The sequence below is a fragment of the Mastigoproctus giganteus genome, chromosome 8 (assembly GCF_048544385.1).
Source record: "Mastigoproctus giganteus isolate SK-2022 chromosome 8, ASM4854438v1, whole genome shotgun sequence".
Lineage (NCBI taxonomy): Eukaryota > Metazoa > Arthropoda > Arachnida > Uropygi > Thelyphonidae > Mastigoproctus > Mastigoproctus giganteus.
Window position 1 is genome coordinate 92,971,209 of NC_143582.1, and position 17,880 is coordinate 92,989,088.

The 17,880-nt window shown below is 37.7% G+C and overlaps 1 protein-coding gene across 2 annotated transcripts in view; it reads left to right on the forward strand.

Annotated features, from left to right (window-relative positions):
- Positions 1-17,880, forward strand: part of LOC150081718 (uncharacterized) — a 1,674,628-nt gene that overhangs the window by 953,246 nt on the left and 703,502 nt on the right. For both annotated transcript variants that reach the window (XM_090378825.1, XM_090378826.1), the window contains one exon: positions 13,627-13,851. In XM_090378825.1, the coding sequence (XP_090234951.1) occupies positions 13,627-13,851 (225 nt within the window). The remainder of the gene's footprint in view (positions 1-13,626; positions 13,852-17,880) is intronic.

Genomic DNA, 17,880 nt, shown 5'->3' on the forward strand with positions numbered 1-17,880 from the left:
AAAGATGGAAGTCTGTTCCACCAATCAACTACCTGCTGGCTAAAGGCAAACTTCCACACATCTGTCCTACAACTGTCTTTCCTCAATTTGAATTTTTGCCCTCTCAGGTGACTATTCTGAGCAAGAGGAAGAATCTCATCGGCATTGAGCATGCTCAAACCATTCAAGGCTTTATACACCTCAATCAGATCACCTCGCAGGTGCCCAATCTCCAGACACTGTAATTTGCAAAACTTAAGCCTTTCTTCTTAATAGCAACCCTTTGTTCCATATAAATATGAAGTATTGATTAAGTCATCAAATACAGACATTATAGGGATGGCAAAGACATGGTGTCATCAGACATAAGTGATGCTGAATTTGAATATTGGGGAGTACAAAGTATATAAGAACAGACAGGACAGAAGGGGTGGAAGGGTTATGCTCTTAGTTAAGAAGCATCATAAGTTTAAGGCAGTGCATCCTGACATTGGTGACCAGTGCAATGTTGAGTCAGTTTAGTGTGATATAAGCACTGGGAAAGCAAAATTGAGAGTAAGAGTGTGTTATAGGCCTAATGACTGTGATGAATATATCAAACAACTATACAGAAAATAGAGCGGGCCAGTAAATCAGAATGTCTTATAATTGTAGGATTTTAACTTTCCAGATGTTGACTGGAATTTGTGGGTTGGTCACTTACACTCTAGCAAGACTTTTGTAGTTTCCTTGAATGACTGTTTTCTACAGCAGCATGTTAAAGAAGCAACATGAGGAAGCAGTACTCTTGATTTGGTTATCAGCAGTGATTTTACGTGCATTACAAATCTACAGGTAAAAGACCAATGGGTGGCAGCAATCACAGTGTATTAGTGTGGAATTTAATTAAAAAAATAACCACTGTCAAGGGTAAAGAGAAAGACTTTGGCTTTCATAAGGGCGACTATAGTGGTCTCAGACAGTTTTTAAATTCAATGCAGTGGGACAAACTAATGAAGTTACCAACATCAAATGCTAAATGGGGAGCTTCAGGAAACTAATCATAGAAGCTACTAGACTTTTCATACCAACAAAGTGATACTGTTCAAGGCTTAGATATAAATGGATGTCAGATGAACTATTGAGACAAGTGGCAGAGAAGAAAAGGGCATGGGATGCATATAAATTATCAGATTATTCAGAAGCATAGAGTAGATATAAATTAGTCTGTAATCAAGTCACAAAAATAACAGTTAGGCAAGTTAAGGCAGAATATGAGAAGTCTCTGGCAAAGAATGCAATGAAAATCAGCAGCGACTTCTAACAGAAGGATGGGATTGAATCACATTGGGCCACTTTATATCAGTGGTTTAACTGTAGATGGCCCTGCTTAGGTTGCTGAGAATTTGATAAGTAAAAGTTTATCAAACTCCAATGGGGAGCTAAATGACTTTGTTATAACTGAGAGAAATTTGGTAGAGGAATTTTTGAAGCTGAACATAAAAAAACCACCTTAGGTGGTGGGATCTATCAATCATATTAAGGGAAGCAACAAAGGAGGTAAGAAAACCTTTAGCCATGTTTATGAGAGCATCCTTTGATTCAGGGGGGAGGTCTCTATGGACTGCAGATGGATATGCAAATGTATCCCCAATTGATAGAGTGGGATCAAAAGGAGATGCGAATAATTACAGACCTGTTAGCTTAACGTCTATTCCAGGGAAAATAATGGAATTACTGGTTAAAGAAGTAATGCAGTACCTCTGGACAGGAATGCAATTAGAGTAATAATGGCAAATGATGCAAGAAAGCAAGCTTACATAGCATCAGCAAAAAAAAAAAAAAAAAAAAAACCCAGTTCCTACTTTGGCATGTAAAACACTGCTGTATAAACTGGAGCTATGTGGCATTAGCATTAGTAGAGGCATAGGATGCAAGAAAGCAAGCTTATACAGCATCAGCCAAAAAAAAAAAAAAAAAACTTCCCATTTCACTTCTCCGTTTGTTCCAAATACCTGTTCAGCCCAGCCAGAAATTTATTTAGGCTATCAACTTCCATAACAAAAGATGGAAGTCTGTTCCACCAATCAACTACCCACTGGCTAAAGGCAAACTTCCACACATCTGTTCTACAATTGTCTTTCCTCAATTTGAATTTATGCCCTCTCAGGTGACTATTCTGAGCAAGAGGAAGAATCCCATCGGCATTGAGCATGCTCAAACCATTCAAGGCTTTATACACCTCAATCAGATCACCTCACAGATGCCTAATCTCCAGACACTGTAATTTGCAAAACTTAAGCCTTTCTTCTTAATAGCAACCTTTTGTTCCATTCAATAATCTTGTTGCTCTACATCTTTCTTAAAATGAGGCCTCCAGACCTGTATACAGTACTCAAGGTGTGGCCTGATCATTGCCTTATACAAGGGAATAATCACCGACTTATCCATGCTAGAAAAATTTCTGTATATCATTGACAAAACACCATGAGCTACTCTTGCAGACCATCTGCACTGCTCAGAAAACTTCTTATCTGCCTGCACAATTACCCCCAGGTCCTTTTCATTCTCTACCACTATCAGTATAGTACCACAGAGTTGATATGTTACTCTGGGGTTATTGCTTCCCATATGTAGTACTTTACATTTGTCAATGTTAAACTTCATTTGCCACCTCTCAGCCCATCTTCTCAACCTTTCAGGATCCTGTTGCAGCAGCATAGTGTCAGTAGTGTCCTTAATAACCCTGCCAACCTTCATATCGTCTGCAAACTTAGACATTAAGCCTGATATACCATCATCAATATCATTTATAAATACAGAAAACAACAATGGACCCAACACTGAACCTTGAGGGACTCCACTAATAAGATTAGTCCACGAAAAGCAGTGTCCATTGACACTGCACTTCGTGGGCTAACACTCTCTCTTCTCCCCCTCAACCCCCTTTATCCATAGCAGCAATTTGCTTCCAGTGCCACACTGCTCCAATTTGTGCAGCAGTCTTCCATGTGCAACAGTATCAAAAGCCTTTCTAAGATCCAAATATATGATATCAAAGTTATTCCCTGCATCCAGTTCCTTTGTGACCACATCATAGTATCCAATCAAATTGGTCAAACAAGACTTCCTCTTAACAAAACCATGCTGTGTCCGAGCTATAACTGAAGTCTTGTCTTGATGATCCTGCAGTACTAATTTTAACCATTGCCTCTATTAATTTCCCTGGAACAGAAGTTAAACTAACAGGTCTGTAATTACTTGTATCACCCTTTGATCCTCCTTTGTGATTTGGTGTCACATTTGCACATCTCCAGTCCATGGGTACCTCCAATGAGTCCAAGGAAGCACTCATAATTATGGGTAAGGATTTGCTTACTTCCTTTGCTGCCTCCTCTAATATAACTGGATAGATCCCATCACCTCTGGTGCCTTTTTTATGTTTATATTCTACAATTTCTCCTCCACTTTCCTTTTAGTTACAAAATCAACCAACTCACTGCCAGAGTTTAATTCGCCTCTGGCATTCCACTCCCTGAATAACTCCTCATGTGTGAATGTAGATGCAAAATACTCATTTACTTTGTTAGCCACCTGAGCAGGATCATCAAAAGTTAAACCATCAATATCCAGTGGACCAATCTGATTCAATCCTTTCCTTCTAGAGTTTACATAGGTAGAGAACTCTTTGCTGTTTTTCTTTGCATCCTTTGCCAAAGATTTCTCGTAATCTGCCTTTGCCTGCCTAATCTCCTTTGTGACTTGGTTACAGACCAGCTTATCACCCATTAATTTATATGTATCCCATGCATTTTTCTTCTCTGCCATATGTCTCATTAGTTCATCTGAGATCCATTTAGGACTAAACCTTGAACAATATTTCTTAGTTATGTAAACATAGTAGCTTCCCAGATTAATTCTTTGAATGCCCCCCCATTTTGAATTTGCTGTTGATAACATCATCAGTTGGTCCCACCCTTTACCTCTGATGGTAATTACCTCTTTGAGTAAATCCCACTTCAGCATACTGTGATCACTGCCACCTTGTGGCAGTGATCACAATATTCTTTATCTGAAGATTCTTAATGCTTGAAGAATCACTACTGATAATCAGATTAAGAGTATTATTCCCTCTAGTTGCCTCCCGAACATGCTGATGTAGAAAACAATCATGCAATAAATCCACAAAAGCCTTGCTAGTGTGTGAGTGACCAACCCACAAATTTCAGTCAATATCTGGGAAATTAAAATCCCCATTTATAAGACTATCCTATTTATTGGCCCACTCTATTTCCCTGTACAGTTTCTTTTTATACTCATCAGAGTCATTAGGCCTATAACACACTCCTTCTCTCAATTTTGATCTTCCAATGCTTATGTCACACCAAACTGACTCGACACTGCATTGTCCACCAACATCTACTGTATGCACTTCCTTAGATTTTATGTGTTTCTTAACTAACAGCATAATCCCTCTTCCCTTTCTATCCGGTCTATCCTACCTGTATGCATTGTACTCCCCAAATTCCAGTTCTGCATTCCTTATATCTGTGTGACACCATGTCTCTGATATCCCAATAATATCTGCCTTTGATGTTTTGAGCAATACCTCAAATTCATCAAATTTATTTGCCAAACTCCTAGCATTGGTGTATACGTGCACCTGTTCCTATTCTTAGCTACCGTAACACAACCCATGTGTTTACTTGTACCGCAATGACTCCCAGCATTCTCTGAAATACCCTGTATCTTGTTTTCCAGGCTGCTGCTCATTCCAATAGAAGCAGTGCAAGAATCACTTTTACCTCTGCCAGCAGCTACTGTTACTCTATTAGTCCGTGTATCCCCCTAAGCTAGCAGTTTTCCGAGCCATCTAACTCTGCCTTGATAGCATCAGCAAATATTCTTGGACTCTTTCTATTTAAGTGTATCCCATCCCTGTAGAAGTAGTCTCTCCTGTTAACAAGCACAGACCAGGCTGAGAAAAATTCTACACCTTGAGCCTTGCGCAATCTCTCCAGGGCTGAATTGATCGACAAGGCTCTCATCATATACTCACTCCTATCGTGTCTGGTCAGAATTGCAGACACTTTTAAATTCAATCCTAATTCGCAGTTTTTTTAAACAGTGACCAGTACTTGTTAAGTAATTCCGCTGGTCTCTTAATATCATTAGTGCCAACGTATATAACAATATCACCTTTTGTGCCCTTAAAAGATGATATCTGCTCTACAAAATCATCAAACTTTGCCCCTGGCAGACATACTCCGGTCCTGTTCCACCTATCCTTTTTGCATGCCATGTTCTCCATTTCCCTGTCAATAGTCACCGACAACTACTTAAGGCCAGTTATTGCTATGGATGAAGGAATGGTTAAATGGACAGACTAGTTATCAGTGGGCACTGCTCTTTGTGGACTAATGTTATCAGTGGAGTCCCCAAGGGTTCAGTGCTTGGTACATTGATGTTTTCAATAGTTATTTATGAAAGTATACCAGACTTAATATCAAAGTTTGCAAATGATACAAAGATTGGCAGCTTGGTTAATGAGAGTAATCAGTGTGAGCTACTGCAGCAAGGTCTAGGAAAATTGGGCCAATGGGCTGAGAAATGGCAGTTGAAGTTTAACATTGAAAAATTCAAGGTCTGCGTGTGATTAGCAGTAATCTCAGAGTAACTTATCATCTGTGTGGTATTATACTCAGGGTAGTAGAAAATAAAAAGACCTGGGAGTAATTGTGCAGTCAGATAGAAAATTCTCTGAACATTGCAGACATGTTGCCAGGATAATTCAGGAGAAGACTATTGTTACTTCTGCATTGGCGAAGCGTTACTTATTCGAGGTAATGCAGTACATGGTAACTCGTTGTGAAGACAGTCACAATATGAGAGATAATTAAAGCGATGTCGTTCACACTACTACTGTAATTTACTACTATGAATGAAGGATAGTGTATTTACACTGTGAGTTCTATGGTTAATTACTTGTCTGTAGTATATTATGCCTTTTGCATTTATTTTTATTAGTAATATTATTATGTACATCTTTTGGCATCTCTCATATTGTGGAGTTATATTTCATAGCTGGGTTAGCATGATTGCGACACCAGGGTACCTACCCACCCACCAATGATAGGCCAACAAGTCTTGAAATGGTGCTGCCTGAGTGGTGATATCCACTGAGAATAAGTGACAATAGTCTTCTCCATTGATGAAGCGTTAGTTATTCGAGTTAGTGCAATATATGGTAACTTGTTGTGAAGGCAGCCACAATACGAGATACAATTAAATAGATGCCGTTCACACTAGTACTGTACTTTACTACTATGAACAGAGGATTGTATATTTACACTGAGAGTTCATAGTATATTATGCCTTGTGCATTTATTTTTATTAGTAATAAAAAAAACAAGAAAATAAAGAACCTATGTGTTTCCTTATCTCACAAGTGACTGTCTAGCTGACCTTTAATTTTCCAAGCTCTTTTTTTTTTTTTTTTTTTTTTTGGTAGTTGTTGGCGCATCGGCTTCTGTGGCCATATTGCACCTCCCAAGGTTTTTGCAGTACTTTGATCCAAGCCCGAGGCGGGAATCGAACCCGCGACCTTTGGGTTGCCGGGCAGGTACTTTACCCACTCGGCTAGCCCGGTCGGCTTCCAAGCTCTTGATGTCATCTGTCTTCAAATGTAACTTATTCCTTAATTACTAAGTTGTTGGCTAGAGATGAACTTCATATAATCCATTCTAAATATTCCTGTAATTTGAATTCTGTGACCACTAGTTCTGGAATAATTTATAAAAATGAAGATTTCACCTTTTTTTAAATTTTACTATCCCTTCTGAGAATTGGAAAGACCTCAGTCAGGGGCCCTTTAAGATGATTGGTTGCCATGCTCTCTAGTCCATATATTCAAAGGCTTTCCTTATACAGGTGCCTTTTTCAGATCTCACCAAGAAGGTCCTTTCACAAAGCTCAGTGTCTTTTTTTAGGTACACTTTCTATACTTGTACACATTATTCCAAGTGTGGTCTTACAATTTTCTTATACAATGGGATTATTACCTTCCTGTATCTACAAGCATACATTTAATAAATCATCAGTAGAATATTATGGACCTCCTATCTGCTCAGAAAACTTTGTGTGAACTCTCTGTATTGTAGCTCCCAAATCTCTTTCTTCTTGTACTGTTTTTAATTCAACCCCATCAAGTGTTTTCTCAACAAATACAGGTCAGTGTTTAAAAAAAGTCACGAGTTAGGGTTGAATGTGAAACTATCTGCAATTCTGCCCAGACACGATAGGAGGGAGTATATGATGAGAGCCTTGTCGATCAATTTGGAGAGACAAGGCTCTCATCATATATGATGAGAGTAAGGCTCAAGTGGTAGAATTTTTTTCAGCCTGGTCTGTGCTTGTTGACAGGAGAGACTGCTTTTATCGGGATGGGGTACACTTAATTGGAGAAAGGGTGCAAGAATATTTGCTGATGCTATCGAGGCAGTGTTAGGTGGGTCAGAAAACTGCTAGCTGGGTGGGGGGGGGGGCAACCAGACTAAAAGGTTAGAAGTGGCTGCAGGCAGAGGCAATAGTGATTCTTGCACTGCTTCTATTAGAATGAGCAACAGCCTGGAAAGCAATGTAATGGAGATTTCCAAGACTGCTGGGAGTCATAGTGGAACAAGTAAATACACTAGCTGTGTTAGGATAACTAAGAATAGGAACAGGTGCATGTATACTTGCATGTACAACAATGCTAAGAGTATAGTTAATAAATTTGATGAGCCTGAAGTGCTAGTGAAGACATCAAAGGCAGATATTATTGGGATATCAGAGACATGGTGTCACACAGATATAAGCACTGCAGAATTGGAATTTGCCAAGTACAATATGTACAGAAAGGATAGACAGGACAGGAAGGGAGGAGGGGTTATGCTGTTAGTTAAGAAACACATAAAATCTAAGGAATTGCATACAGTTGATGTTGGTGGACAATGCAGTGTTGAGTCTGTTTGGTGTGAAAGAAGCACTGGGAAAGGAAACATGACAGTAGGTGTGTGTGTGTGTTATAGGCCTAATGAATCTGATGAGTGTAATGAGCAATTTTGCAGAGAAATAGTGGGCCAGTAAATCAATGTCTTATAATCGTGGACTTTAACTTTCCAGATATTAACTGGAACTTGTGGGTTGGTCACGTGCACACTAGCAAGACTTTTGTGGATTTATTGGATGACTGTTTTCTACAGCAACATGTTCGAGAGGCAACCAGAGGAAGTAATACTCTTGTCTGATTATCAGCAGTGATTATTCATGCATTAAGAAATTGCAGATAAAGGAACCATTGGATGACAGTGATCACAATGTACTGATATCGGAATTACTTAAAGATGTAACTACCATCAAGGCTAAAGGGAAGGGCTTTTGCTTTCGTAAAGGTGACTACTAATTCTGTACAGTGGGATCAACTGATGACGTTACCAATGTTGAATTCTAAATGGGAAAGCTTCAGGGACTTAATTTTGGAGGCTACTAGGCTTTTCATTCCAACTAAGAAATACTGTTCAAGATTTAGGCCCAAATGGATGTCAGATGAATTATTGAGGCTCGTGGCAGAGAAGAAGAATGTATTGGATGCATATAAAGTATCAGGTGACACAGAAGCCAATGGCAGGTATAAACTAGTCTGTAATCAAGTCACAAGGGAGGTCAGGCAGGTGAAGGCAGATTATGAGAAATCTTTGGCAAAGGATGCAAAGAAAAACAGCAAAGAGTTCTTTACTTATGTAAATTCTAGAAGGAAAGGGATGAATCAGATTGGACTACTTAACATAGATGGCTTGACTGTTATTGATCCTGCTCAGGTAGCTGATAAACGGAATGAGTATTTTGCATCCTCATTCACACATGAGGACTTATTCTATGAGGGGAGTGCCAGAAGTTTATCAAATTCTAACAGGGAGCCAAGTGATTTTGTAATAACTGAGAGCAAAGTGGAGGAGAAATTGTTGAAGTTAAACATAAAAAAGGCATCTAGGGTGGATGGGATCTATCCAGTTATATTAAAGGAGGCAGCAAAGGAAGTAAGCAAACTCTTATCCATAATTATGAGAGTTTCCTTGGACTTAGGGAGATCCCCATGGACTGGAGGTGCTCAAAAGTAAAAGTGTGCAATTCAAGGTGGTTCAAAAGGTGACACAAGTAACTACAGACTTGTTAGTTTAACTTGTGTTCTGGGGAAAATAATGGAATCACCGGTTAAAGAAGGATTGCAGTAATAGTTAAGACACAGCATGGGTTTGTTGAAGGGAGGTGTTGTCTGACAAATTTGATTGGATCCTATGATATTGGTTACAAAGGAACTGAATGGCAAAAATAATTTTGATATTGTATACTTGGATTTCAGGAAAGCTTTTGATACTGTTGCATATGGAAGACTGCTGTACAAATTGTAGAGGTATAGCATTAATGGTAAGCTGCTGCAATGGATAAAGGGATGGTTGAGTGGGAGATGACAGAGAATGGTATTCAGTTGACACTGCTCTTTGTGGATAAATGTTATTAGTGGAGTTAACCAGGGGTCGGTGTTGGGCCCATTGTTGTTCTGTCTATTTATCAATGATATTGATGAAGGTATATCAGGTTTAATGTCCAAGTTTGCAGATGATACAAAGTTTGGCAGGGTTGTTAACAACAGTAAAGACAGTATGCTACTCCAACTGGATCTAGATAAGTTGGAAAAATGGGCTGAGAAGTGGAAACTGAAGTTTATTATTATTAATATTAGCCGTATGGTGCAAGGAAGCATGAGGGAGCAAGAATGATGATATCCAGCTCAGGACCCTGGGTGTGCCAAGCCCATACCCACCAGATGTGAGCCCCTGGGTTAACATTGACAAGTGCAAAGTACTGCATATGGGTAGCAATAACCGAAGAGAAACGTACCAACTGTGTGTACTACACTCAAGGAAGTGGAAAGTGAAAAAGACCTGGGGGTAAATGTGCAGTCAAATATGAAGTTTGCTGGTGCAGATGTGCTGCCAGGGCAGGTCATGGAGTCTTGCCAATGATATATAGGAATTTTTCTAGCTGGGACAGGGAGGTAATTATCCCGTTATACAAGGCAGTGGTCTGGCCACACCTAGACTACTGTGTACAGGTCTGGAGGATGTAGGAAGGATGTATAGTTGCTAGAAAGAGTACAAAGAAGGGTAACAAGTGAGGGGAATAAAGGGGTGCTCTTTCCAAGAAAGGCTTAAGTTCTGCAAATTACAGTGCCTGGCGAGTAGGCACCTGCAAGGTGATCTGATTGGGGTGTATAAGGCCTTGAATGGGTTGAGCAAGCTGAATGCTGATGGGATTCTTCCTCTTGCTCAGACTAAGAACCTGAGGGGGCACAGTTTCAAATTGAGGAAAGATAGTTGTAGAATAGATGTGTGGAAATTTGCCTTTAGCCAGCGGGTAGTTGATTGGTGGAACAGGCTTCCATTTTTTGTTGTGGATGCAAATAGCCTAAATAAATTTAACGCTGAGCTGGAGAGGCATTTGGAATAAATGGAGGGTGGTGAAATGGGATTTTTTTTTTGTTTTTTTTTGGCTAATGCTGCGTAAGCTTGCTTTCTTGCATCGTATGCCTCTGCTAATGCTAAATTGTAAAAGATATTTTGGGATTGCTATTTCTCAAGTATATGATTTTTTGCATTTTGCTGCATTAAAACATTTTTGCCACCTTTCTAACCATCATTGAAGCTCATATCATGAAGCAATACTAATTATTAACCACTCTCCCATTCTTCATATCATCTGGAAATTTTGACATCACAGCTTCTATACTGTTTGTTGATGTCACTTATGAATATCAGAAATGACTTTTGTCCCAGTTCTGATCTATGGAGAACCCCACTTTTAGTGTTATCCATGATCCAAATATGTTCCAGCTTATACAGTAATCTCTCATGAATTACTACATCAAATGCTTTCTTAAAGTACTGCATATGGGAAGCAGTAACCCCAGAGTAACATATCAACTATGTGGTACTACACTGACAGTAGTTAGAGAATGAACATGACCTTGGGGTAATTGTGCAGGCAGATATGAAGTTTTCTGAGTAGTGCAGATGGTCTGCAAGAGTAGCTCATGGTATTTTGTCAATGATATACAGGAATTTTTCTAGCGGGGATAAGGAGGTGATTATCTGATTATCCCCTTGTATAAGGCAATGGTCAGGCCACACCTTGAGTACTGTATACTGGTCTGGAGACCTCATTTTAAGAAGGATGTAGAGCTATTGGAATGAGTACAGAGAAGGGCAACAAGATTAGTTAATTGAACAAAGGGGTTGCTCTTATGAAGAAAGGCTTAAGTTTTGCAGATTACAGTGTCACCTGCAAGTTGATCCGATTGAGGTATATAAAGCCTTGAATGAATTGAACATGCTCAATTCTGTTGGGATTCTTCCTCTTGCTCAAAATAATTGCCTGAGGGGGCAAAAATTCAAATTGAGGAAAGACAGTTGTAGGATAGATGTGCAGAAGTTTGCCTTTAGCTAGTAGGTGGTTGATTGCTAGAACAAACTTCCATCTTTCGTAGAAGTTCATAGCTTAAACATATTCAAGGCAGAACTCGACAAACATTTTGAGTGAGTGGATGAGTGAAATGAGAAAGGGGGTGTGCGTTTTTTTTTTTTTTTTTTTTTTTTTGGCTGATTCTATATAAGCTTGCTTTCTTGCAGCATGTTCCCTTGCTAATGCTAAAATCACAATACACAATGTCAAAATCATTTCCTGTATGTAGCTCATGAGTAACTGTGTTAAAATAGCTGTCTAGGTTAGTTTAATATGATTTTTCCCTTAACTGAATTCCGCTTCATTTAGAATTGCATTTCTATATATATGTTCTCATATTTCATTGCTTATTGTTCTCATATTTCAACATTTTCATTGCTTCCCTCATTTCCCATCTGTAAGTATGCACTTCACTCTTAGAACTGTCTTTTGTGTATTGGTGATACACTGACACTGCAATCCAGAGAAGTCCTTTATGTAGCAGTTGAGATTTAAACGTTACCTGAACTGCTATATTTCAGTCCGTCTGCCTAATTTATTCAGGTTTTGTTGGATTTATTGCTAGTCATTTTCGACCCTTCCCACCTTTTTATCATCACAAAATGTAGACATTAAACTTGATGGAGCAATATAAAAAGATTTATTGAAATCTAAGTTTATTTTATCAAAATTATTGTTGCATCTAGCTCATTTGTGACTCCTTGTAGTAGCTAATTAGATTGGTCAGGTCTGATCTTCCTTTAACAAATCCATGCTTTGGTTGCCATATTACTGTTAGGATGGTCCTACCTAACTTCATTAACCAGTGGCTCCATTACATTTCCCTCTGCTAGGGAAATGTGATATCAAGCTTACAGATCTATAATTTCTTACTTTCTGTTTGAACCTCTTTTGAATGGGAGAGACATTTCCATGTCTCCTACAGAGACCTCCCCTGAATCCAGTGATGCTCATGTTCACTAATAAAGGTTTTTTTTTTTAACCTCTTTTGCCACCACTTTTATTATAATCAATTGATTCCATTGGTCCCAGGTGCCTTTTTAGGTGTGTTTGCACATATATGCATGAAGTCCCTGTTGTCTTTGCCATGTCCAGCTGTCTGCATCTGCATGTACAACTTGACTCCATTTGAAACTTTTATGAAGGCCAAATGTGTGATTTTTTTTTTTGATTTTTTTTTATTTGGCTTTTATATAAAGTGAAAAATGTCTGAGTTACACCAAATTTCATTAAAATTTGACTAATAAAAATCCAGAAATTTATTTATTTTTTAATTATTTCATATAGGATATTTGAATACCATATATTGTTACTGAACCACTAGATTTATGTTTGCTGGCCATATGCTGATTGATGGAATGAATGGAAAATTTAACAGAGATGCACAGAGACAGAATGATATCAGTTTGTGCATAAAATTTTTCGAGGAGCTTGTGTTTTGTTTTCAGTTTACTAAATATATAAATTATGAATTATATTATTTGCTTGTTATATTAATAACAGCAGAAATTCAAAATTTGCTGAGCGTTTATAAATCTCTTACTAAGGGATATCCTGTGTTATTAAGTGAGGAGAGAAGTTCCAGAATACCATCATAGTATTTGTAAAGAAAAAGGAAAAGTTATACTGATTTAGATGTCTCAATTTCGGTTCGTATGTACACATACCTGTTAAACGGACTAGCTATATCCAGAGATTTTTTGTAAAAAAAAAAAAAAGTTTCCAGAATGCTTCCTGAAATTTAAGTCCATTTTCATTACAAAAGTATAGACAGCAGTGGTAATTAGATAAGTTTTATTGAAACTTTTTAATGAGTATTTATGTATTTTCTTACAACAACAAAACATAAATTCTACAACCATTTCCACAATAAAAATATAATTCTGCAATATAATTTATTTTAAATATATAAATTTTATTTTTAAAAGTTAAATTATTACTTGTGGAATGTCATACAGCATATTCTAGCTGATTGACATTCTCTTTAATTGCCAACTCTGTTGTGGGTTTAAGGTAATTATAACATCTCTTCTGCATATATATACATGAAATACTGAGAAAGGAAAAAAAAAGTTTGATAATATCTTTTGTTAACATCTACCTTTTTAGATTCCTTGTAAGTTTTATGGTTGATGCTCGTGGAGGAGCAATGAGGGGATGCCGACACTCTGGAGTAAGAGTAATTATTCCACCTCGGAAAGCACCGATGCCAATGCGCATTACCTGTCGCTATTTGAGGAAAGAAAAATTAGCTCATCCACCACCTCTTATGGAAGGAGAAGCTTGTGCCTCTCGAATATTGGAAGTTGGGCCTGCCGGTGCAAAGTTTTTAGGGTAGGTTAAGATTTTTTTAAATTTATGATGTTCTTTTATTCTGTAATCTGGATTTACTGTGACTGTAGTTTAATTATATATCATATAATTAATGAAAGCATAATTGTGAGTTGGAGAGTTTGAATATGATACATAGTTGATTTATGCTTTCAACTGCAGTTGATAAAAGTATTATTCAAAGATGGAGAATATGATATACAGTAGAATATCGTTAATACAAAGTTCAAGGGACCTAAATTTATCACGTTTTGTAATAATGAGGTTTGTAGTAAAGAGGTCCCCCAAAAGTGTCAAAAATTTACCTTTATTATTATTTTTATTTTTATTTTTTTTTTGGCACATACTATATATCTAAGAATAATAATAATATCAAAAATAAATTTAAAAAAATGGTGAAGGTAAAGAAAGCCAACACAAGAACCATGGGAAACTTTTAGCATTCAAATGCATTTTCTCAGTACCGCAGTTTCTCCCTCCATTCTTGGTAAACAGATGGTGCATGTTATCGGTAATGGCAGTAGAAGTCGATAATGATGTTTTGAGTAGTTTTTTTCTCATTATTAAAAGCAGATTATTGGACATCATGTGAGTGGTAAAGCCTTTGTGGCTGTTGTTGTTATTTGGTTTTTAGGAGCATTAGCAACTAAGGCCATATTGCTCCGGGGATATGCGGTGGTCATTCCCTGACCTTTCCGCATCCTCCGTATTTGGTGGGTATGGGCTCGAACCCCGGTCTAATCAAGAAGTGTGTGCTACGCACTGCTGCTCCTATCCACCTGGCTACGGAGGCAGCCATTTGTGGCTGAAATTTAGTTATGGGTACACCCTCCAGACTGCCTCAGTCTTAGGGTGTTTATCCTCCCCCCCTTCCCGCTGTTTTAACCCCATAGGAAAACGATTTCTATTGCAACTACCAATACACGTATCATCTGTAGAAGTAGTTTTCGTATTGGGTTAAAACAGAAGGTAGGGGGGGATAAACACCTAAAGACTGAGACAGTCTGAGGGTGTATACCCATAAGTAAATTTCATTAACTCCGATAATCTGCTTTTAATAATAAGAAAAAAAACTAATCAATACATCATTATCGACTTCTACTGCCACTACCAATAACACACATCATCTGTTTATCAAGAATGCAGGGAGAAGCTGTGGTACTGGGATACACTTTTGACCGGTATAAGTTTCCTGTGGTTCCCTGTTGGCTTTCTTTACCTTAGCCAAAAAAAAATAATTAATTTAAATTAATAAAATAAAAACAAAAGCCTTGTCTAACAATACAGTAGGATTAACACACTTTTAAAAGATTTTATTTTATTTGTAAGATAAACTAAGGGAAAAGCAATTAAGAGAAATGAAAATATTGTACAGTATATATTTTGATATATACAATTTTTTAGTATCACAGTAAAAGAATTAATCCTAATATAAAAGGAGACATACGATCCATTAACTTTTTGATAAATTAATCAAATTTAAAGAAAGAATCCAATGTTATCTCAGTTTTGTCCTGTATGCATTTTTAACTACGGCACAGACATTATAAAATACAACAGCTGTTTCTTTATCAACGTTACTGCAGGCCAACACATTCTCTATTATGCTCAATGCATTTTGGGCATCTCCTTTAGTGTGTGTGTGTGTGTGTGTGTGTGTGTGTGTGTGTGTGTGTGTGTGTGTGTACACGCACTACTTCACTTTTGCTGTTGTTGGTAACAAAAACATTATCATCTTGCTTGCTGCTTAGCAGCTCTTCTGGTGTTGTGTTGCTGTGGTAGAAACTACATGTACCTTCACAAACTCTTAAAATTTGCCAAAGAAATCCATAGTTCCTTCAAATTCCCCCATTCCTCAATGTTGCTATCATCTTCATCTGCTGGACTATATTTTTCGATGATATTCTTTCCAAAGCCACTCTTTTTGAAGCAGTTGATTATTACACTTGATGCAATACTGTCCCAAGCAATAACAAGATTACGGATAACATCCAAGACATTCCAATTTAGTTTCAAACTGTTCCCTCCTATGTTGAAGATCAAGTACCTTATCAGGCAGGCTCTATATGCTCCCCTGTGGTTATAAATAATGCCTTGATCCAGTGGCTGCATAAAACTGGTGGTTAAAAAAAAAAAAAAAAAAAAGGTAAACTGCTGCCATTATCACACACTGCAGGATGGAAGCCTCCTTAACAATTCATCTTTAAGGAAATGGACCATAATGTGCCACACTGGTCCAGTGCGGGTCGGCAGATCAACCGTATTTAGCAGTCAGGGGCGTGATCCCTGGTCTACTCAAAGAGCGTGTGCTACTGCACTCTAACTCCTAACCACTCAGCTACGGATGGAAATGGGAGGTTAAAAACAACAGTCGTATATTTGTCAACTTAAGTGTCTTGGCAGAATGTGCTGTACAACAATCTAGAATCATCAAAATGTTCCTTTTTTTTTTCTGAAGCCATTCTTCTGTCCACTTTTGATAACCAAGACTGAAAAATAATTCTGACCTTAAGCCAAGCAAGTCTATTGGCCCCATGATCACAGGGAAGTTGGTTGACTTCTTTAAAATATCTTGGCTTGGAAAACTTACCAATCATAAGTGGATGTAGTTTTGTACTGCCATATGAATTGCAGCATAACAGAACAGCGAGTCTTTGTTTAATAAATTTTTCACCATGACAAGACTCTCCTTGAACAGCAAATGTTTTATTTAGCAGCAAATTATAATATAAACCTGTCTCATCAAGATTAAAAATATTATCATATATTTTTTAAGAATGGACCGTACAGAACACAACCAGTCTGTAGCCTTTTCCTTGTTACCTAATCCAGACTCTCCACAAACAAATAACGAAACCAAGTTATTCCTGCCTTTAAATCTTTTGAGCGAGTCAATGCTGCATTTGAAAATGCTAATTCCATGTTATTGAGCCAGATAATTTTTCTTTTCTTGCAAAATTGGATGCAAGCATTTGTTGGTACTGCTCGAAACATTTTGTTACAAGCTCCTCGTGTTTTGAACCAGGAGTTTGTTTCCTGTTTTTTTTTTTTTTTTTAAATCGCTGCTCCAGTGTCATGCAGTTCTTCAAGTTTCTTTTGGTTTTTCAGTATTATAGATAAAGGGATATTGTATTCCTTTGCAATGTCCGTTTTGCTAAGTTCAGTCCTATCAGCCTCTTGTATAATTTTCAGTTTAATTTCCATGCTCAATTCTTTCAGTTTACGTTTTGTAACCATAACACTACTAGATTTAATATAAACAAACTTTAAATTAATTTAAAGAAGTTCCGAAAAAGACATCAGCTCAGATAAAATGGCACAAAAAATAGATTACTGTATACTGTAGCAAAGATTCTTTGAACTGATGTAACAACTGACCTTAATCCTGTGGAGAGCAAAGGAATGTAAACAACTTAGAAAAACTGTTTTTATTCTTTTGCTAATTTTTTTTTTTTTTTTTTTTTTTTTTTATGTGAACCCCAAACACGAGAGGTATTAGAACCTATAGTACTTAGTACCGTGCTTGGGTTGGAGGTTGAGAAGACGAAAGAAGATATTTGTTGACATTGGACTTGAACTTCTGTAGATTGTAATTTTCAGGAAATACGTATGAAGGAAGGTTGTTCCAGAAAACGGCAGTTGAATGAATAAATGAGGAAGATGAAAAGTTGGTTCTGTGGGTTTGAAGTTGGACAGTAAATGGATGTTGGCTGGTGGCGGCACGTGTTCGGACTGTTTTGAAAGAGAGAGTGGGAATTATAGAAGCCAATTCAGAAGAACAGTGCCCATGGAAATATCTGTAGAAGAGGCATGCAGCAGAAACAGTACGTCTGTGAGAAAGCGAGTGGAGAGACTCCGTTAGAGATGAATCATTAATTAACCTAACTGCCCTCTTCTGAATGGAATCAAGAAGCCTGAGAGAGGTTTTGGGGGCACCACCCCAAATGTGGGAACAATATTCCATGGCAGGGCGGATTTGCGATTTATACAGAGTGAGCAGCTGTTTGGAAGAAAAGTAACGCTGAGAGCGAA